The 23,912-nt window shown below is 39.6% G+C and overlaps 1 protein-coding gene across 7 annotated transcripts; it reads right to left on the reverse strand.

The window, feature by feature from the left end:
- Positions 1 to 2,060: 2,060 nt before the first annotated feature.
- Positions 2,061 to 20,455, reverse strand: LOC139466686 (zinc finger CCCH domain-containing protein 4-like). 7 transcript variants are annotated; one of them, XM_071248313.1, is made up of 15 exons: positions 20,435 to 20,455; positions 17,144 to 17,667; positions 16,516 to 16,712; positions 16,080 to 16,339; positions 15,641 to 15,710; positions 15,074 to 15,238; positions 14,685 to 14,798; positions 14,001 to 14,108; positions 13,308 to 13,353; positions 9,550 to 9,682; positions 8,139 to 9,433; positions 7,795 to 7,962; positions 6,591 to 6,688; positions 6,295 to 6,455; positions 2,061 to 5,522 (listed from the first exon to the last, which is right to left on the reverse strand). In XM_071248313.1, exons 2-15 carry the CDS (start codon positions 17,616 to 17,618, stop codon positions 3,527 to 3,529), a joined length of 5,286 nt encoding a protein of 1,761 aa, XP_071104414.1. In that variant the 5' UTR covers positions 17,619 to 17,667; positions 20,435 to 20,455; the 3' UTR covers positions 2,061 to 3,526. The 7 variants fall into 7 exon arrangements, with proteins under 7 accessions (XP_071104414.1, XP_071104411.1, XP_071104416.1 ...); XM_071248310.1 differs by lacking the exon at positions 20,435 to 20,455 and adding an exon at positions 20,133 to 20,178; XM_071248315.1 differs by lacking the exon at positions 20,435 to 20,455 and adding an exon at positions 19,780 to 20,120 and having other exon boundaries at positions 16,516 to 16,709.
- Positions 20,456 to 23,912: the final 3,457 nt, after the last annotated feature.

Raw genomic sequence — 23,912 nt, forward strand, 5'->3', positions numbered from 1 at the left:
TGACCTACATATAGGGGGGCATGTGTTGGGACCATATGGACAACATATGTCAGTATGCTATTACTGACTCACATAAAGGACATGTGTTGGGACCTTATGGACAACATCTGTGTGTATGCTGCCACTGACCAACATAAAGGGGGGGGGGGGATGTGTTGGGACCATATGGACAACATATGTCAGTATGCTATTACTGACTCACATAAAGGGCATGTGTTGGGACAATATGGACAACATCTGTCAGTATGCTGCCACTGACCTACATAAAGGGCATGTGTTGGGAAAATATGGACAACATCTGCCAGTATGCAGCCACTGACCTACATACAGGGTATGTGTTGCGTCAATATGGACAACAACTGTAAGTATGCTGCCACTGACCTACATATAGGGCATGTGTTGCGACAATATGGACAACATCTGTCAGTATACTGCCACTGACCTACATACAGGGGGTGATGTGTTGGGACCATATGGACAACATATGTCAGTATGCTATCACATACTCACATAAAAGACATGTGTTGGGACCTTTGGGACAACATCTGTCAGTATGCTATCACTGACTCACATAAAGGACATGTGTTGGGACAATATGGACAACATCTGTCAGTATGCTGTCACTGACTTACATGAAGGGCATGTATTGGGACAACATCTGTCAGTATGCTGTCACTGACTTACATGAAGGGGGGATGTTGGGACAATATCTGTTAGTATGCTGCCACTGACCTACATAAAGGGCATGTGTTGGGACAATATGTACAACATCTGTCAGTATGCTATCACTGACCTACATATAGGGCATGTGTTGGGACCTTATGGACAACATCTGTCAGTATGCTGCCACTGACCTACATAAAGGGGGGATATGTTGGGACCTTATAGAAAACATGTCAGTATGCTGTCACTGACCTACATAAAGGGCATGTGTTGGGACCATGTGGACAATATCTGTCAGTATGCTGCCACTGACCTACATAAAGGGGGGATGTGTTGGGAACATATGGACAAAATCTGTTAGTATGTTGCAACTAAATACATAAATGGCATGTGTTGGGACCTTATAGACAACATCTGTCAGTATGCTATCACTGACCTACATATAGGGCATGTGTTGGGACAATATGGACAACATCTGTCAGTATGCTGTCACTGACTTACATGAAGGGCATGTATTGGGACAACATCTGTCAGTATGCTGTCACTGACTTACATGAAGGGGGGATGTTGGGACAATATCTGTTAGTATGCTGCCACTGACCTACATAAAGGGCATGTGTTGGGACAATATGAACAACATCTGTCAGTATGCTATCACTGACCTACATATAGGGCATGTGTTGGGACAATATGGACAACATCTGTCAGTATGCTATCACTGACCTACATAAAGGGCATGTGTTGGGACAATATGGACAACATCTGTCCGTGTGCTATCACTGACCTACATAAAGGGCATCTGTCATTATGCTATCACTGACCTACATATAGGGCATTTGTTGGGACAATATGGACAACATCTGTCAGTGTGCTATCACTGACCTACATAAAGGGCATGTGTTGGGACAATATGTACAACATCTGTCAGTATGCTATCACTGACCTACATATAGGGCATTTGTTGGGACAATATGGACAACATCTGTCAGTATGCTGCCACTGTTTTGACATTTCCACTAAAACCTCCAGGTTGAAGAAACCATTCTTTTTCATCCAGAGAACACGCTACTTGAAGATACACATTGGTATCCAATCAAGAAATCTTTCAGACAGTAATGAGAGGTATCTAACAACCCTATTGGCTGAATCTAGGACTTGGCAGCATGTCACATGTCATTATATCCAAATATAAGGATGGCAGAGTAATAAAAGTACTGCACTAGTTTTACCTGTATTTCAATAGTGTTCTTACTATCACATTTGTATACAATATTCAGATAGTAAAATTTGTCCCAATGCCTTTCTAGCAACTTTCAACTGTTCATCCCTTATGATGAGCCAAAGGCCACTAATCATCACAGGAGAAAAAGTATATTTTGTTAAAATTTATTCTTCGCCAAACTTACACACTGAAAGCTGGCATTTTGTGACATGCAGATGAACAAGTTTAAAATGTTCATTGTGACATTGGCACATCTGTACATAACAACTGAGTATTTACAAATGTAATATATAAATACACTAAGCACCTTTTCTGTGTACTCTACTGACTTCACAACACAGTTCCTCACAGAAACACCTACTGCAGTCTCAACATTTCACTTCCATACACTACTATCAGTCTCTGTCAAGCTCCAACACTTGGAAATATGAAGGTTCCATTCAGTTCTTTGAGCAACATGAATGTCTGGTCTAGGTTCCATAGGGAATATTGTCTTAAGAATGAACTTAACTATGCTTGATAACATGCTTCTTAGAAACCTTTCAGACACCTGACTCAAGAAAGAAAACATCAAATATATAACCATTGGTTAAGCACCTACTGGTATTTCTTGGGCTTTGTAAATGACATAAATCTATTTAGAACTGTAAGATACATCTGGATTTAGGATTCATTTTTAAAACATATTACTTGGATTGAGATCAAATACATTTCATGGCTTATTAATCTTATCCACTAATAATTTTATATGAGGGCAAGCACATCAAAATAACCATTTTCAGAGAAGTGCAAGGGATAAATAATGGATGAGAAGCATGTTGCCCTTTCTAGAACAGCAACAGGTGCACATTTACAAATTGTCATGGAATCACATGCATACTTACTTCTCACTTGAATCATGCATCAATTATCCAATTCATACCATCTGCCCATTTATCAAGTATCTCCTTGCATAGTTACACAGAAGGTTGATAAATATATATCAACCCAAAGCCCTATTCATATGCAAGTTGAGACAGCACACAGACTTCATTTACACACTATCATTCATAACACACACAACCACTGGAATATATTCAGAATGTACGAAACTATCATATCTCAGGTACACAGACAACACAACGCAGCACTATGCTCCTCTTATAAAGAAAAAGTATATCCAAATAAATATGTCACAGCTACTGTGGCGGCCTCCAGACATTTGGCCATATCTATGTAAGTACAATGTCCTGTTTATGACTTGACAAAGGCTACATTGAGAGAACAGAAAGCTTGTATCAATGGCTGAGTGATGAAAGACATCAGGATTTACACTTAAGCTCATCTAACTTTCTCTTATTTTCATTAATATTTCATTAACAAGAAAAGAGCTCTCAAAGGGTTCACATTATCACAATGTTTCATGTACACACAATTTCTAATTACAAACTCTGACAAAGACTAAACACACAGTTGAGTGGAGACTTCCTATTGACAACACTGGCCTTATAGATCCTTAAACTGAACACAATGTGGACTTCAAATCTACGGAAAGATTTGTGATGCTTTTGTCATGTGATGAATGCTTTATGATGGAAATAAAGTGTGAACAGGTGGTGATTGCACATGACCAAAAGAAAGGAAGTGAAGGGCAGCAAGACCCTAACAGAAAGGGGAAGCTGTAGGATCTATAGACTTGAACAGATCTTTGAGAGGGGGCTCATTGGGCATGGGGACCTGGGGTGGTATCATCAAATCAGCAACACCTGGTGTCACTAGATCTGGCCCCCCAGGTTGGTTGGGGAGGTCTGGCGGTGGTGTTGATGATTGCCTGGCCTGGGGGCCAGATGGAGCTGCAGTACCCCCTGGAGAATTGCTACTAGTCCTTGCCCAGTTCCCACCTTTGTTGGGTGGTTTAGTTTGATTAGAACTTTGTCTATTATAACTATTGTAACCTGAACTGTCATCTGACTTGGAATCCTCCATTCCTAATGGAGAACTGTATTCCATACTACTTTTTCTTTGACCAGTAAACTTTTTCACAAGGATCCCCTTCTCAGTGGTATCAGAAGCTGGCTTCCTCTTGAATCTTGGATCATTTCTATAGTCAAACCTTTTCGCAGACTGATCTGACTGAGAGTCAGACATGCCAGATTCTGATTCACTAGTATCAGCAGTTTCCATGTTAGAATTTCTAGGATCTGTTAATTTTGGAGGTTCTAATAATGCTGAAGGCATCTTTTGATTCTGTCGAGGATCTAACCTGCTTTCAGAATTAGCACTTCTTGGGTCAGAGTTAGTTCTTTGTAGTCCTTGAGTTCTTGGATCACTACTCAATCTAGTCTCACCCAACAACCGTGGATCATTACCTGCATTTAATCTTGGATCATGTTTGGGTCCAACACCTGTTCTTGGATCAACTACTGATCCAAGACCTGACCTTGGATCTCCTACAGGCCCAATACTGGCATTTGGGTCACCCTGAGGAGGCCCAATACCTGATCTCGGATCACCCTGAGGAGGCCCAATACCTGATCTCGGATCACCCTGAGGAGGCCCAATACCTGATCTCGGATCACCCTGAGGAGGCCCAATACCTGATCTCAGATCACCCTGAGGAGGCCCAATACCTGATCTTGGATCACCTCCCGACCTTGGATCACTTAAATGGGGATGTTCATTATGCACTCTTTGATCTGCATTCATCCTTGGATCAAATGGCATTCTCTGATCTGGACCCATCCTCGGATCAAATGACAGTCTAGGTTCAGGGCCCATCCTTGGGCCAAATGGCATTCTTGGCATAAATGGCATTCTATTACCAAATGGTGGCCTTGGTCCTGGACCTGGTCCCATTCTTTGATCAAATGGCATTCTGACATCGGGTCTTATCCTAGGTTCATTACTTTGGAATGAGCCAGCAGCTCTAGGATCGTTATGTCTCACAGCTCCATCATGACTGTGTTGGCGGGATATATTTCTGGGGTCCTGTCTACCACCTGACTGTGGACCGCTCTGTTCCTGCAGGCGGCCTAGACGAGGATCTTTGACTGGTCTGACTGGTAGGCTGTGAGACATGGGATTGGGAGTAGACTGCACTCTTTGTAAGCGAGGATCACTACCACGAGGGTCCAAAGCCTTTGCAATCTGTTCTGATACAGCCTTTTGCAAACTTGAAAGACTTGGTGGTTGACTTGACTGTTCAGTACTGGTATGCACCCTTGGATCTGCACGCCTTAACCTTGGATCTTGTGGTTTTGGAGCAGATGCTTTTTCCTCAATGCTTAAATGGCGTGCTCTTCTAGGATCATTGTTCAAAGGCTTCGGCACACTTAAATCTTTTTCACCATTCTGTGGTGAAGACAAAGGAGGTTTCACTTTTCCTACTCTAGAAATGTATTTTTGCACACGTGGGTCATTCTGGTATGTAGGGTCATTTGGATCTACATTTTGTGGTATTGAATGATATGGTTTCTGACCATTCACACTGAAGTCTTTGATCCTATATGCCATTGAAGTAAGGACTGCTTCTATCACAGGGTAGGAACCATTAACACAATCCTTGTTGGGTTTCACTGACATTGTGTAATCTCGTATTATGTCTTTGGGTGAAGCAGCACCCTTCATACATTCTGTGGAATCATGTCTCTTAGCAGCTCTGAAAGTAAAAAAGCATAAAGTTAACTGCTTACATGTATCAAGACACAATAAAATCTGGTTATCAAGGAGAATTTCATGTACTATCAACTTAGGGATAACAGAATAAAAGATCATCCAACTTCAATTCTTGCAAATTTCATCTTCATAAAAATACAGAAAGCAAAGAAAAATCTGAAAAATCTTAAATGGTCGAATAAACTTTGAGTCAAATCAAGAGTTTAAGAAAGCCCTGATGTGAGTTCCGGACATTCACCGTTTCTGATCTTAGTTACAGAAATGGAAAGATGAATCAAGATTTTCATGCAACATTGTCATGCCTAGTGATAGCATATATGCAGCGAATGTTATATACAATGTATTCTGTTTGTTATTGCTCAATCATATAAATCCCTTTGCAAAATACACTAGCCAGCCAGGCTACCATTTCATTTACCTTGACTAGTCCTTACAACAATATACTAGCCTCATGCTAACAGGGTACCGTAGTTGTGAAAAAGGCCTTGCTAGCAATAAATGCACGTGTGCATTAGAAGCAAGTCATCATGCCTATGTGGCTGCATTTTCAACCTAGCCTTGACACAACCTTATTTGTGTACAGGTCCCTGGGACGTATATTGCTAAAACACAGAATTCCTTTTTCAACTTACATAACTCCTACACTATAACACAAATGTAGCATAAAGACCACTGGAAACGAAGTGTCACTGACACACACAACCTATTTCAATATTACCCTGAACCAACTATTGTAAAAACACTGGGATATTTACCTTGGTTTGACACTGTCACTGACACCAGGGGGCGTTGACTGTGCCTTGTCTGGGATCGGCGGAGCCTGGTTCTTGATGGACTGAATCATCTGCATGATGTTGAAAGTGGATGCTGTGGGCGTGCTGCCTGGTTGGGGTGAACTGTGTGGTTGAGCCACAGGCTGAAGCAACACAAACACAAACATTCATTAAGATGTTTCAACTGTAATTCAAATGGAATATGCATCATGATTGAAGTTCACGATCCAATTTCAGAAGTCATGCTTCAGGAACAAACAAAAAAGCTGCTTGTGTACCTGTTTGCTGAGATTCTTCAAGACGTCCATCAATTTAGGTCCCCCTTCTAGATCCTCATCACTGGAGTACCAGTCGTCATCTTCAGCATCCTGGGAACCTGGAGAATCAGATGTACAGTCAAGTCCTGTTAATCCAACATGGTTGGTTGCATATGATTATGTCAGATTAACGAGTATGTCGAATAATCGAATTTAAGTTGTACCAACGTTCACGATCGAAAATCGGACAATTACACGACAGATAACGATACAAACACGTAATAAAAAAAGGAAAAAGAAATATTGATATTGTTATTACATTGTTAGCGAAATATGTTTTCTAATCATGCAACCTCTAAAGCTTAATACAAAACTACTGTTGACTGATTCAAAATACTTTTGAAAGAATAGTCGCAAATGGAAGTCGCAAGTTTGAAACAAGTGCGAGAAATCTCAAGAAAGCAGCTTTCTATGTGGCCATTGTAGACTTCCTGTTTGTCATTTCATTGGTCGGTCAAAGATCGCGAAAGGTCATTATGACGTGTCCTGTAATGGGATGTCCTCAGTGGTAGCTGGAACTTGTATCTGATTTATATGAGATTTGGGTAATCAAAGCATGGATTTGTTTTAATCATGTTTTGTTATTTAAAGCAATAATTTATTGTTAAACATGCTTATCTCTGCAACCGTTGCAATATGCAGCTACTTACTGACTCGCCTTGCATCAAAACACGGGCTGTGTACTCGCGGGCAGATGACCACAGAGCATACTGATCACTGTGTCTGATTAATGAGACTGATTTCGGTAATTCATTGCAAATTAGGTGCGTCAGAGTCAGTTCCCATAATTTGTATCAGATAAAGAGGATTAACGAGCCATGAATATATACAGCATCATCGAGAGCTGAATGAACTTACGGCGAACTCACCACTGATTCATGATGTATACTTCTCAGATCAAGACGTACTTAATGGCTATTGAAATATTCTAACCTAACTACTGGCTTGATGACATACAGCTGAAAACACTTGTTTCAATATCTTGCCTTATATCTAGTCATGTTGTCTTTACAATGTTTACATTTCAACCTAGTCAGTAAAGACCAACTGTTCCTGCATTTATTAACATTTTCTATATGTGTCATTCCAAACTAGTTGTTGCGAAAATTGATCATCATTATAAATACTAATTTTCTCATTGGGTTCATCTTGTGAAACTTTCTACCTTTAGCTGCACTTGGATCATCGCTTGTCTCAGTTGTCTCCCCTTGTTCACTCAGAGCAATGTCCTGCTGATGCTGCCTTATTCGCATGAACAAATTCCGTTGGGTGGGAGGTAAGTGACTTGGAATTTCCATCTCAATGGCCTTGTCACCATCATTTTCACCAGCACCTGAAGACAAAACTTTAAAATAAATACATAATCATCATTGCATCAATTCTTATGTCATCGGATTTTTTGTTTTGTCAGTGCATCAAGTCAAGCATGGGTTGCATGAAACAGTTGCGCTAAACTGTTTTATCGGGTCAACAGAGGATTCTGGTTGAGACATGACAGAATATTCTCACCTTGTTCTTCAGAGGTTTCTTGTGTATCTTCACTACTCTGAGCCTGATCTTGAGGTTCACATTCTTCTTTTTCAGTTTCATTTGATTTAGTATGTGCAATTTTACTGGAATCTTTATTTGAAATTGGACTTTCGGGATCCTTGACGTCCTCTGGTTTAACTGATCTTCCATCTCTATGAGCTGAAGGACTAGATATTGTGTCACTGGCATGTTTTGGAGATGTTTTGGGGTCTGCAATTGACACTCTTGGATCTCTACTTCTTCGTGGATCTGCAGCTATCATTCTAGGTTCTTCTTTGACTTTAACCTCCGATTCATGGGGTGGACTTCTTGGATCACTTACTGATTGATTGTCTTGTTGTTCAGATGAAGCACTGCGAGGGTCTCTGGTAGTCTGAGCTTTGGCTCTAGGATCTCTTGCTAGGAATGGCACATTTCTTGACTCTTGAGGCTGACCTCTAGCCTCCCAAGAGTCCTTCGGAGGACCATCTGCATCGAAAGGTCCCCTGGGATCAGGCAATAGAGGTCTCTGGTTTCTTTGACCCAATTCTCTTTGTTCCATAGGATCTTTGTTCTGATTTCTTGGATCTGCCTGACCACTAGGACCCATATTTTGAGATCTTGGACCTCTGGGATCATTCCCCCGCGGATCTCTAGAATCAATGGGCATACCCCTAGAGTCCAATCCTGGTTGTGGACCTCTTGGATCCATCCCTGGTGGTGGCCCTCTCAGATCCATTCCTTGGGGTGGACCCCTTGGATCCATTCCATGATGTGGACCTCGAGGATCCACACCTGGTGGTCTTCGTGGGTCTATTCCTTGCGATCTTGGATCTCTAGGATCCATGTGTGGTCCTCTGAGGTCCATACCTTGTGCTCGTGGATCTCTTGGATCAAAAGGAGGACCTCCTTGAGCTCTTGGGTCACGAGGATCCATCATTGGTCCTCTCCCTGGGGGTCCATTATCATGGAAATTTGGTCCAGGGCCTCGCATATCAGGAGGCCCTCCAGGGCCCCTAGGACCCCTTAGATCCATAAATAGTCCTCTGGGTCCTGGACCCATTCCTGGACCTTGTATTCTGGGTCCTTGCATACCAGGGGGAGGTCCTTGGTTCGGTCCAGGAGCACCTGCTCTAACCACCACTTCTGGTGGTGCGCCCCTCAATATTGCACCAATCATGTTGAGGACTGGAGGAACTGAGGCATGTTGCTGGGGAGGTGGGAGATTAACAGGAGGTGGTCCTGGGCCAGGGGCTTGTGGTGGTGTATTTGCGTCTTGATAGAAACCACTCGGTCTGAAAAATACCAAGTACCAAATGCATAAAACATTTCAGTGTGCCATACAATAGAAAACATTTATCTCACAACAACTTAAGCAATGAAAACTAAATAAAGATTTTTGTTTGCTCACCTTATGGACGGCGAAGCTGGGGTGGGTTTCCGTGGACTGGGATTCTGTCCTGGAGGAAACACCTGAATATCAAACAGAGATGGGATCTTCTTTGTTGGGTCTCCTCCTTCCAAGAGGTGGCGTGGTGGAGAACCTACAAAATAATCAGGGCTCATATACTGACAGAACTTGCAAGCCAATAGAAACTAGAATTAGTAAAATCTAAATATTTCTTACATTTGCATACTTAAACTGCATTATTCCTTAATGCATTTACTGCTTACGTTACGACAAAGAAAACAAGGCCTCATGACGGTCCTGGGAGAAAAAAAGAAATGCTGTTTCCGACTCGAATCCACATTTTACAGGATCACAGCCGGAGTCATGTGACAGGTTGTGATGTCACATCCAATTCATATTACTGCCTGTCACCCGAGCTACCAGAAAGAGTTTCTGAAGCTATAGTGGGGAGGCAAGTCTGCAACGGGGGGGGGGGGGGGGGGGGTTGGGTGTGTGTGTGTGTGTGTGTGTGTGTGTGTGTGTCTTTAAACGTAGTAGTGCAGGATAAGTATACAAATGTAAAACATATTAAGTTTTTACTAAATATTTTACTTATCCTGCATAACTCCTCAATGCAACTGTATCAGATGGTATAGTGGTCAATGGTGGTGGGTATACTTTAAAAACCTGAATAATAAAGAACCCTTCAAACATCAAGTTATCAAGTAACCCGCAAGACGGAAAAAACAAAAACACTGGACGGTAGGGCTGGTTAAATCTTATTTACAGACGGAACATGAGAATTGAGGATGAGTCCATGTAAACAACCAGTAAAATGGAAGATTAGTGTAAGCTAAAATCTTTTCATACATAAAATCTTCCCACCGGGCGTATCATAGAGAGTACTGTGCGGGAAGGGAATACTGGTTCTGGAAAGGACAAGTTCATTATTTGCATTTGGGGTTGGTTGCCTACTGGGCTACTGCCAGAGGGTCAAAACTATGAACGCCGTCACCTTCTTCGAGTGCCACATCGCAAAGATATGGCTGGCAAAAACTGTGTCTGTTGGATTTTAATAGAAGATGTTACTTCCTTGGATAATTCCAAGGGAGTGGAGCTGTTGTCAATAGTGGAATTACCTATACGTCTAGATGATAACCGTGATGTAGTACGTTGAGAACGAAATCGTCCTTGAGGATGCTCTAGTTCTTCCAGAACCCGCCTACGGAGGAGTCGACAATTCGGACAGCTGGGGGCGGGAGTTTCCAGTCATGACTGTTCAACACTTCAGTGTTTACCCCTCTTATCACCCCCCCTGTCCTGGTTTTCCTCTGCCATGCCCTTTAGTTTGAAAGGAATCCTGGTCTTGGCCTTCCTTGAGAGACGCGCGTCTAGACTTATAATTGATGATGTGATCAATCTGACGCTGTTGGAAGTCCACTATAGTTTGGAAATGATCGGTTAGTGTTGTCCTCTGATCAATCCTGCTCTACCGCACATGTTGACAATACTAGTGCTGACAAAGGTTTCAATACCCGTCTGATTTCTGTTTCAATAAACACAAATCTGGTATCCTGAACCTTAAGGGTGGTTGGCCTTGACTATGAGCTTGGTCTGCTACCGAAAACACATGGATAGGAAACTCATCCTTCCTAAACTTGGGTGGCTTAAATGACAGCGCAAGTGTGACCTTGGAGAAGTCTTCCTCCACCGGAATTGATGTAGGATGCCACCATAGTGTCTCCTTCTTATCCATCCCATTACCAAGGGAGGGCGCCAGTGACACAAGACCCAATTGGGTACTTGCGCTAAGCCGCTAAGCCTATTTCATTCTACCGAGGTATCGCCATCTTCGCCATTTAACGAGTCAGAACAAATAGGCGCCTTGACGGCAATCTTCTTCTGCCCTGATGCTTAGCGCTACCTCTGACAGAGTGATGGGATGATCCGCCTGGTGATAGGGAGTCATGCGCCAATGTCCATGTACACGCTGGCGTACTAGCGCTGCCCAGTGATGAATGCGCAACAGGTATATTGTAGATGATAGGTGCCGGAGTAGGCGCTAAGCCTTGTGTCATAGTTGTAGCTGACACAGGCATCTGGTACATAGGCGTAGGCTCAGGATACAGGTGTGCCATAGACTCCTGCCATATGGACTACATGAAGTTTTGCATAGAATTAGTGTTCTGGAACAGTGTTGACGCCTGAGCGTACATCTGCTGCAGTGGATAAGTTGTTGGAACAGCGCTAAGCTGATCATGTGTCGCCTGTGTAACATTGTATGCTGTGTGCCCTTGGGCTGATGTCATTGTAGAGGTGCTTGGGTAGTAGGCAGGCTCTGTGCTCGGCGCAGGTCCCTGAGATGCAATGCTCATCGGTGGTGACAGGATCATGGCATCTTGAGACGCTGGCGCCGGCATTGCAAATCTAGAGCAGCTGGATGTCTCAGGCGGATGAAAATTTGGAGCAGTTACGATACTCAAAATCTCCTCCGGTATTGTTGATTTCAGCGGAGGATGCACTTCTGCAGTCACAGTGACGGGAGCCCTATTACCCATTGCTGATAATGGCTGTGTGGTAATGACAGAAACATGTCCGTTGCTATCTGGCGATTGTGACATCTTCCTCGCCACACGACAGGATTGCTGCGAAATTCTTTTGTGAGTAACCTGCCTATATATTGTAAAACTCGCTGGGGAGAGAGTTACACAAAACTTACATTTAGAGTTTGGCGAGCAAATTTGCGTGCATGCCAAACAACCTGGATGAGGATCTTTGGAAGTTTTTTTTTAACGACAATTAGTACAAGCACAAGCTGTGCAATAAAGAATTGTTGATGAAACAGGAAGAGTGCCATAGAATTAAACAATATTTTTTAAGAGTTGAAAGTGTATATAACATTGATATACGCAACTCAATATAACGCCAAAGCTTCTAGTATATAAAAACACATGAATATGTTATACATACGTAGCTAAGAATTGTAAACAATTTGACTACCTTTGCAGGCAAACAATTGTAACACAAATTCAAAATGCAAATTCAAACAAGCATGTTGTGGGAAATAACCTAAATATTCCACATAAAACCACACAAGATGGTGAAAGTAATATGAAAGGAATACATCACCCATCACAGATCAATTATAGAATTATAGACAAAAACTGAAGGTCTAAATTAATCCAATTTGATGAGCTCCGCTGTGACATGTCCTTGCTGTAGCACGAGAGGCAGTGATGTGAAGAAGGTGACTTGTCATCAAGGTCACATGACAGCGGCGATGGTCCGTATAAAAGTGGGATTTGGAATCAACAACATCTTTATTTTTTCACCCAAGACCATCGCTGTTGCGCTGTCTTCTTGTTGTCGTAAGGTAAGCAGTGAATGCATTAAGGAGTAATGCAGGATACATAAAAAATAAGAAAAATAGCAAAAGGCACCAGTGAAGCTGATGAGCAATGCATATGCCAAGTTTCGGGCAGACTGGGCGCTGGAACAATCATTTAAATTGCGCAGCACAACAATCACTGGTAAGCTATTTCCTTTTGGTGATTTTTTGTCATCTGTTTTAAACTATTTCCATTTTTCAAATTTGATTTTAATCAAGCATTTATCATTAAGCATGCTCTAAAGTATTAAACTCTGCAATGTTGCTATGTTATCTTAGCAAGTCCTTTACAATGCAATGTTTCCATACCTTTCTTATGGTAATAATATCTCAAAAATAAACACAAGAAGACACAGCTTAAATTTACAAATGAATATTACCATAAACTTACCAAGTAAACAAGGTCTTGGCTTATCAGGTTCGTCGCCATGTAATATCTGAAAAAGGAGATTTGGTATGTACCCACGGTAACACAAACACTATCTTTCAAAATAATGCAGAGTAGTGTTAGCAAAAATATAAACAGGCCATTCCCTGTCTTTTCCTGAAGGCCTAGAAATCTCAACAGAGCACCATGTAATTTATGTATACACTTCAGATCTAATGTCACATCAGGTTTTGTTGGAAGACTTTTGGCATACAAAAGTAGCATGGCAGCAGGCCACAAACCCTCAAAGCAGCCCATGAAGTATCAGTCTGTGACTACAGTGGCAGATCCAGAGGGCGTTCCTTGGGTGGACACCCCTTTTTTCACATCATTCTGATGACATTTTGTACATGCATTTCCTACCATGATAACATGTTGATTTGGTTGGGAAAGTAAAATTATTAATAATGGTTTAAATTGTAGTGTTTGTGATTTGGGAGGGTAGGCTTTTGGGGGGGACATCCCCCCCTTACCATCCCCACCCTCTGAACACACACACACTGAAGTTACATGGTGGACCCCTCCCCCCATTCTAAATCTTATTATAATCCTGGATCCCCTCCTATACTAACACCTGTCATAAGAATGTGGTTGAGAAAATAAACTTGTGCTGGCAGCAGTCACTTTAAGAGCAGCCCCCTGAAGGGCACAACTCACCTTATCAAGCAATGGTCTTGTTTCATCCGTCAGGGGTTCATGGGAAAACTTGCAGTTATCACCCTGGTAACAGTCTGCACCGGTGTGGAAATACTTGCATGGATAATCATGTAACATGTTAAGGAAGACACACTAAACAAGATATATTGTATGCACTACATCGGCCGTATAGAATAGTTAGGCATGGAATATACACTAATTAAATGTGGTTCCTTATTTGTCTGAAGCAGTCATCATGCACTGTCAACTGTTCTGTGTGATCCTGATAGCACTAGCATTCAGAGAAGAGATTCATAAAACAAATTAACTTGGAAAAGGTAATTTCCCCAAAAGAGGACACTTACATTTGAAATAAGTGGGGAATTAATTTAGAACTTTTGAATTAAATTTTGTCACATGACAAGCATGTTATCAGGATGTTCTACAGCTGTTAGATAGTTTTAACATGTCTAGGATTGTGTTTATCTTAAAACACTGATCACGATGGGCAGACATTAAACCTGTGTTTCCCAATGTTTGGTTACTATCTCTTCATGTCAAGTCAACTTCTTATTTACTTAGTCACATTATAATCAACATGAATCGTATAACTGTCAAGTGTACTTTAAACAATGACAGTAAGTGTTATCCTGGCGACATTGGTCTTGGATGAGACTGACACACAGCACAGAGCACAGAAAGGATATCATGCATGTAGATACAGAAGTCCCCCTTGGAACAGTTTGACTGCAGATAGAACTTGCACACTTCTGGTTTCTTAGGTGGTCGGAAGTCGTGATTGAATGGGCAACCACTACCCTGCAAAAATAAACATTCGCAGAATGTTAAACATCTGATCATAATACCTCAGTTCAAGACTGGTTCTACTTTTTACATGACAAAATATACACTACCATGATATACCAGTTTGAAATTGAGGAAGTCCTGGCATTCTCGACGTTTATGTCAGGTCTATCTTTAATTTTTAACATTAAGGTCATGACAAGGATCCCTTGACATTCATGCTAAATTTCAAACACTGCATACTATATATCTGTTTTCTTCCATTCACCCATAATTCATAAAAAGGTTACCTTAGCACATTTTCCTTCCATGTAGAACTTGCAATGTGGCCTTTCATGACGAGGTATTTCCAACAGTGGTTTTTTCCTGGGTTGCACCGGGCCCGGATTTTCACCCGATCGTCTGGGAGTTCTACTGATGTGCCCTGCTTTCCTCTTCCTACCATGACCTTGATTCTAACAACACACAAAACACAAGTTTGAAAAAACTTACCTTTATTCACCATGTGTACATGTATACATGGAAAACTAATGAAATGTGAAAAAGATAATAAGCATAGAAACTCACAAGTGAGCAAGATAAAGTTGCTTTACACTACAAAGATGTTCCAGTTATACGACTGCTGCATATAAATAATCTAATATGGGCTAGGGAAACCTGTGGCTGACAGCATGAGCACAAAAACAACTATCAAGGAATAATGACCTCTATTAGCCCAGTGACTGCTCCATCATTAGTTGACTCATGGTAGGGGACATTTAGGACCCATTTTACCCTGGAATCCCAATGAGGAAGATAAGGACCAAATCAAAACAGGAATGTGAATTCTGTATACTGAAGAAAAGTTCTGTTTTTACCTGACTATCAGTTTCCATGTATTCTCCCTCATAACCAGGTGGTGGGACAGGCCTTATTAAGTTATGGCTCCTGAAATGAGGAAGCATGCTGTTTACAGAGATAGCATTCAGACAACTTACCATACCAAAGTAAGAGTTGTTTCCCTTTTGGAAGATATATCGCTGCTTACAAATTTAAGTACATATCAAAGGTTTTTGTTTGTTGTGTACTGCATAAGGTTGTAATAGTCCAGCATTATGACAGTGACCTGTAAATGATAGACTTGACCAGATAATCCACTGATTGATACTATGAGCAACAATGCACTCCGTTGGGGTACGATGAAGCTATCAACCAAGTCAGGAAGTCCGACCACTCAAGAATTAATCTAACCAAAATTCTTCACCTTCAACATGTCAATAGCATCTAAAGAACACACTATTCAGTTAGAACTCTCACCCGTCTTCGGAGTCTTCATCGTATGAGGGACTGTCGTAAAGTCCTGGAGGGCTGTCATACAAGCGGTCATATTGGCCAGGTGAGCTACGTTTCTTAGATGGACTACGGTTGTGTCCTGGACTGTCATATGGTCCAGATGGACTGTCATACCCAGGGCTATCATATGGCCCAGGGGGGGACCTTGACCTCTTGTCGAAGGACATCATGTCTTGATCTTCTGGACGGTCAGGATCTCTGTACTCTCTACCATGTCGTTTCCTCTATCAAAATTATAATGCTTACTTTAAAGATGTTAAAGATAAATGTTTAAGAAAACATAAGGAAAATTTGAAGGTATAAACATCAATAAATCTGTTTTCATTCTTTTATGATTTCTTCTTAACACATTAATACTTGCATTTCTGTATCTTCTGTCTGAAAATAATTCACATTTTACCTTTTTTTCACGATCTTTCCGATCGTGTCGGTCTTTCTTTGACTTCTTTTTTTTCTTCTTCTCTTTTCGAGCTTTTTCCCCTGATTCTTCCTCACCCTCCTCATTCCCCTCCCCCGACTCCTTCTCCTCCCCATGATGACGCTCATGTCGGTGACTATGGCGGTGCTCTCGGGATGAACTAGGGGATAATTTAGCTGCTGCAAATAAAACAATTAGTAGCTACATTGATCCATCAATGTATATTTACCACATTAGCAAAATGTTAAATGTTTCTTTTCCTTGTTCCAATCCAAAACAACTTACGTAAACACCGTTCTTAAAGTATGGAAGTAAGGTAATCAGTACTAGCCAGATAGCCCCTTCCAGTTTTGTAATGTTATTAAAGGTATCCAATTTCTACAAACACATGCATCCTCATGTTAGCTTGGTATGTCAGCTATATGACACAAAGAGGACTCCTTTCACAATCTATCTCTCTAATAAACCTAGTCATGCCTTGAAACGCTAAATCTGATTTTCACTGTTCTTTTTCTTTCCCATTCATTTGTCATAAAACTATTCAAAATATTGTGTATCACTAAACCCTGTAAATGTATTTGAACTTTAGAAGCATTGTTCAGAATCTCACATTCATTATTTGGATCACTTGACATTTTCTTCGATGGGGGAAGCCTTGCTTCTTCATCATCTTCATCAGCTATTTCTCCATCTTCCAGAATCTCTCCATCTTCTAGGTCCCCAGCATCTTCGTCATCATCATCATCCTCATCATCATGATCATGACGTCGATGTTTGCGAGAACCTGCCGACCGCTCAGCCATCCTTAATTGATGTCTGCGGAATTTCTTATGTCTATGTGTATGCCTGTGCCCACCTGGGGAGTCATACACACTGTCATTCTCCTTGTTGTCATATTCCAAGCCATTCTTATTGACCTTGCCAGCATTGTCCATCTCTTCAGGGTAAGAGTTGTCCCCCTTCCCTCCAAAGAATTCATGTTTCTTGTCATAGTCCTGGCTTACAAAGTCGTCTGTCACTGGCTGTGTATCATTATCATCCTCTCCATCACTGGGATCAGGATGTGCCACATCATCTACTTCCATTGTGATGGATTAGTACTCCTGAAAGTCTTTGGATTTCATCTGGTGTTATCTGTGGAAATTTTAAACAATGTTCTTAACTGGGTCCACACAACACAATTTCTCAAATTGTTAATATACATCATATCTTTCAAAATAAAACGTTTTGAGTAAGAAAATAATCTTGATTTAAAAAAACCACACAAACTGTTAAAATATAAATTGAAGCTAAATATGAAAATCAGACCTCTTAAGCTGAAACCAAATGTCAATCCATTGTTTTCCTACAGCAGAAAGCAAAACCAACACTCTAAATACTTGAATAAGGCTTAGAGTGTATGAGTGGGTTTGTATATGCCACAGACAGCAATTTAAATGCTATATCATTGCAGGGTACAATTTCCACCCGTAACCCCTGCCTCTATTTTCTTCAAATTTTGACTATTGGCCGGAAAGCATAAAAAATTATTTATGTTGAAATAGGATTGGGGTTGCCTTAACCCAGGCAAAATCTGAAGTATGGATTATGGCCAGAATTGTTTTTCCATGGCAACAATGAGTACTGAGTCTGCATGAGATAAACCAGTGCTTGATAGTATGAGGAAATATACTCATACCCTATGACAGTTACACAAAATGGACCATGTCTAACAATGGAACAATCCATCATCACAATCAGCTTTATCAAGAAGCATTGGGTACTTAAAATTAGGACCTATTCTTCCAAAGAATCCCTATGAAGTTTAAATATAGTAATAAGTAGTATATGGGTTTTTTCATTTCAAGCGCGTTTATATTTCTTACAACAACAAAAAAACTTTATATATTCTCACCAAAAAAATTGATGTAATGTTTTAAATTTTCACAGACATATGAACTTCACACTGTGTAGTCAATATTTTTAGTATTTGCCTCAAACTGAGGCAAATTGAAATTGTATATATAATATCCTGTATCTTGTATGTATTTGTAACAATTACATTCTTTATGTCCTAATCTATTTTTACAGTATCAATAGTGGTTCTCAAAAAAAATTTAATTTTAAGCATGTGTATAACTCTAAAGAAATAATGCCTCTTAATATTAAGGAGGAAAGTGTAAAGAAATGGCAAATGTACCTGAATGACATTCATTGTAAGAAAAACCTGTTACTTGGGTTATTATTTATCAGTTGAAAATACACTTACACAATTCAAACGCCTAAAATATTCAACGGTTCATCTCAAACCCCAAGCTTCAGTCAGTCAGTACGTTTGTTTACAATGTCTTTTGTAACTTTGATGTCCACATCAATGTCTGTGTGTCACAGCATATTATGCAACTTTTCATTCTCAAGGTGTGTGATTACAATGAAAGCTGTAAAATGCTGTTGTGCTATTCCAGTTATATACATATCAATCAAAAACCTCAATGGTCAGTTATCTCGTCCGGTAATAAGTTTGGTTGAGCATGGTTGAATTAATGTACGCCATGTCTCTGAGTGCGCGACATTGTTGTGGCAACAGCTGACGAATATATACGACCTTCCCCTTCATGACGTCATAAAATAGGCCATGCGTGAAACGCTATCTAAGCCCGAATTAGTTGAACATCGTGCTTATTATTCGCTGTTGTAAATATGTACTCACTTCAGTAATATGGATACATTATTTTAAAAATGTAATAGAAGCAGTAGCACGAAGTATGGAAAATGTGTATGTGAAAGGATTTGTCACGTGCGCGCCGAACTACTTCCAGTGGTATTACTACTCGGTTCATGTTCAATGACAAACGGTTTTCTCGTGGAGAGCGGGAGACGTTCTATCACACTTCTGCTGGGATAAATCAACTTTTATCATTTCCAGAACAATTAAAATTTGTCATTTCAATAGATAACATAAACAAACCTCTTATAAAATCCAATTCACAAAATACAAATACTGCCCTTCCAACAGACTTCGCATGCATCGGTGTAGATATTTGAACAATGTCCATAATCGACATCATACAATATTATCTGTGAGCGCAGAATCATTTACCATACTTTACCAATTTACATCACTGATTTCATTGCTGATATTTTGTCTGAAATAAGTTCATCTTTCCGTGATAAAAGCAATGTCACTGTGTAAACCCGTTTACGCAGGTGTGGTGGACATGACACGTCTACACCTCATTAGCATAATTTATGCATAAACTTTGTTACCTTCGTTTTCAGTTAAATTGCATCCTTGAATCGAAGTATTACTAGCCTAGGCTTACAAATATTGCCTAGACTTCAGCAGAAGAAGTCTCGTCGAGCTTATCAGGTTAATTCGTCCGATATTGCATGGCCTTATCCGAGTTTCCTTTGTCTGCTAGAAATGGCTTCTCTCTGTGAGGAGCAAAGAGGGGTCGTCTAGCGAGGGAACTTTTATCGGAAAAGGGAAATATACCGGACTACAATAAGTCTCACAGACTTAACACATCAGACATAGATAAGATGAGGAATGACATAAGTTTTCAGCTCCAGACAATGTCCGATTAAGGTGCTTTTTTCCTGCTTTCTTGGTCACATACCATTCCTCATAGAACGCAATATGGCGACGTGATGTCATGAATCACGTGACCTGAAATGTAACTGGAAATAACCCGTTTGGGACATTCTATTTTCATTACAGGGGTGTACCGCTTTTACTTACCCTGTCATAAATATGTATTTCGAATATGTGTGACGCTAAAACTCTAAGAAGTTGAGTGTATAAATATAATAATAATATAATTCGAAACGTTTGATATATTTTTTACATATGTGACATATTAGAATACGGTATTTTTCCACAGCACCTCCTTCATAACCTAGTTGTAAATATGGACTGTACCTGCTAGTTGCTTCGACGAATGGCGCCTCTGCCAACTAAGGAGAATTTACCTTCTTGTCGATGCATTGATATCACGTACAAGACTATAAACATTTTACAAAAATTAATAACGCGAGTTGATATGTAATAAGAGATGTATTCATAGTTTTGAGAAGTGTGGTGATGAGTGTTTGAGACTGACCGCTAAAACGGGATGTTTCAACGTATCACTTGAGATCGCACAATATATATTCTCACTTATGTGTATATAGGCCACTGGGCCAGATATATAACAGTTATTTGTAAAGCCAGTATCTCCCTGGGTCATTAGCATTAGCCTAATTATGTAGTCATCATGGCTGTTCTAATCATCTTATATCGATGACCAGAGACCATATATGGTCTCTGCGATGACATAGTTATTTATTGTCGTGCTAAACCGTATCGATGTGACCAAGTTCAAATAAAAAATATGTAGTTAAAAAATAGCTTTTAAAAAAGTCTAACTAAGTTCCAAATACCAATCTAAAAACAGTTTCATAAAATCTATCTAAAGCAAAATAAATTACAAAATAATTATCAATTTAGTTTTACAAGGGATTCTCAGAAATCATGAAGCCAGCTCCATTAATATGATGGGTTGGAGAGACCATGCTTGTGTATGTATTTTTATAGTTATTCTCATACCTCTACGCCTAGGGTTTACCTATGTAAACCAACCACACTGCCTCCAGTGTCTTCTGCTAATATCACTGTTGTCAGTAACAGTTCTTCTCGTTTGTTAATAAGAAGGGGTTTAACATTTCACGGCGAGCACATGTCCCCGAAGCTTATAACCATCTATTTATACAATTCGTTGTGTCACTTCAATAAAGCGATTATCCGTATTTGAGCCTAAGGCGATGTTGGGACAGCCTTTGTTATTATCTCGAATGTTATTACTCCTAACTCGGAACTGTCGGCTTGCTAACGTGACATCGGTAATTCATATTGTTTGAATTAAGATAATTTTATTGGTGCATTCTTATTTTAATTTTATGGACGTGGCAAACATGTCAATTAGCTGTCAGTTTAGGTCGTTATAAATGGTGTCCAATATATATTCTTGTATTATTATATTTTTGTATTTTAGAAATTTTAATCAAAATTTATATTGTACAAAACACCCACATAGGACAGAATACAAACCAGCTACGTTGTGAGTAAATATAATTGCAAACATGGAATTACAAACATCTAATGTACATTATGCATAAAGATATTACATATTATTATACAAGATAAATAAAGGTTTGTATATATCATAAGCTGATTGATGACGTACACCTGATATGAAATATAGTAGTGATAAGTAGCAATATGTTTATAAAAAAAATAACTACATGGTTAGCATTGTCTAAAATATAGGTTCTTTATATAAACATGTTGGAGAGAATTTATGTTTGTTTGTTATTCCAGCTATATGACGGCGGTATGTAAATAGTCGAGTGATCCACACAACCCAGTGATTGACATCATGAGCATCGATCTACGCAATTGGGAAACGATGACGTGGATCATCAAGTCACCGAGCCTGTCTACTCGATCCCGTTCGCCACCTACGACAAGCATTGTCGCCTCTTACGGCAAGTACGGGTTGCTAAGACCTATTCTACCCCGGATCTTCACGTAACATACTTTCCTTTTAGAGCAAGGATTTAAGAAAGGTGCGAAGACTTTGTTGTTATTATTATGACACTTTAATATATCTAGTGTCTGAAGAATTAACTGTCCTTCTGTACTTTAGTTTGGACAATACACAAGAAAGTATATTTCATCTTCTATACCTTATTTAGGTCGCAGATGTTGCATAATCTATGGTCTGCCCCACTCTATCTCCAGATTGTGTCAACTGAGTCTCAATTTAATAAGAGCTAATCTGTGATCCTTGCATTTTGCAGCTGAAATATGAAGTAGAGACAGTTTATGGAAAACAATTTATATTTCCTAATATTTAATAGCGACGTTTCTGTATAGATCCTTATATACCGTTGTTAACAAAGGCTGGCTAATCTGTGCACGGTACAGAATTGTATATGGTTGGTGAACGTATCAGGTTATAATATAAATATAATTAAGAAATAGTAATTTAATCTGCCTCACGCACGCATGCAACCCAATACACACCCAGGACTACTTAATGTAAATGACATAAGGGTTTCAACAAAATAGTTTAATTTTCTCACTCTGACGTATGAAGACCATATAGATTCATATTCATAAGTGAGTATCAATAATGAATATACATTGTGGAAACTACATGTTTTTACAGCTTCAAATTGTGTACAAGTAACCTCTAGACAAGGCGTGATGGCCTTTTAATGCACTCATCACCTCCCACTTCTTCTGTTACAAAGTATATCAGCGTCACAAAACAACATCGTTATACCTTTCGCTCGTACAACAATTTTTCAAAACTCCCTACCCCCCAATTACTTTACGTTCCTGGAACTCTCTTTATGGAATGAAAGAAATAACATCTGTGTCACAATTACAACATGTCATACACCTGAAACCAACTAAAGTCCCTTACTACTTCGACTGTGGTGACATAACTGTTAACATACTACATGCAAGACTCCAACATACCTGTCGTCACATCAATACTGATTTATACACAGTAAACATACTGATTTATACACAGTAAACATACTGATTTATACACAGTAAACATACTGATTTATACACAGTAAACATACTGATTTATACACAGTAAACATACTGATTTATACACAGTAACATACTGATTTATACACAGTAACATACTGATCTATACACAGAAAACATACTGATTTATACACAGTAAACATACTGATTTATACACAGTAAACATACTGATTTATACACAGTAAACATACTGATTTATACACAGTAAACATACTGATTTATACACAGAAAACATATCTGGTCAAACCTCATACTCTTGTAATTTTCCTTGAATTTACAAATGACATTATATAGACACACTTTGTCTAAAGAAATGTAAAATGAATGAATTCTTCTACATTTAGAAATAATATACTTTTCAGTGAAAAGGAATCATCTTATGAATTTAATTTTAAAGTCTGTTAAGAAATACATGAATAGCAATAAGAAGATCCTAATAATACTTCTTGTACTGTTATTACAGAGTAGAACAGACATGTTTCTGATGTGTTTGGTACAGTTTGTCCACAGTTATCAAATAATTAGTAATTTAGCATATTTATTAGATGTCATCCCTTTAGCTAAATTATCAATGCTGTCAATTTGTAAATATTAGTTGCGCTGCACATCGCACACACACACACACACACACACACACACATACATACATACATACATCCTACTGTGCTTTGGCAATAAAATAAGTGTTAAAACAAATAACGCCCGCCCCACGAGGAACGAAATAACGAGAGATGTCATGTAAAAGCTGGAAGTAATTTATCACTTTGAACTTGAAAACATTTTAGCCCATATA

Source organism: Haliotis cracherodii, unplaced genomic scaffold, assembly GCF_022045235.1.
Source record: "Haliotis cracherodii isolate W230 unplaced genomic scaffold, xgHalCrac1.p SCAF_19, whole genome shotgun sequence".
Lineage (NCBI taxonomy): Eukaryota > Metazoa > Mollusca > Gastropoda > Lepetellida > Haliotidae > Haliotis > Haliotis cracherodii.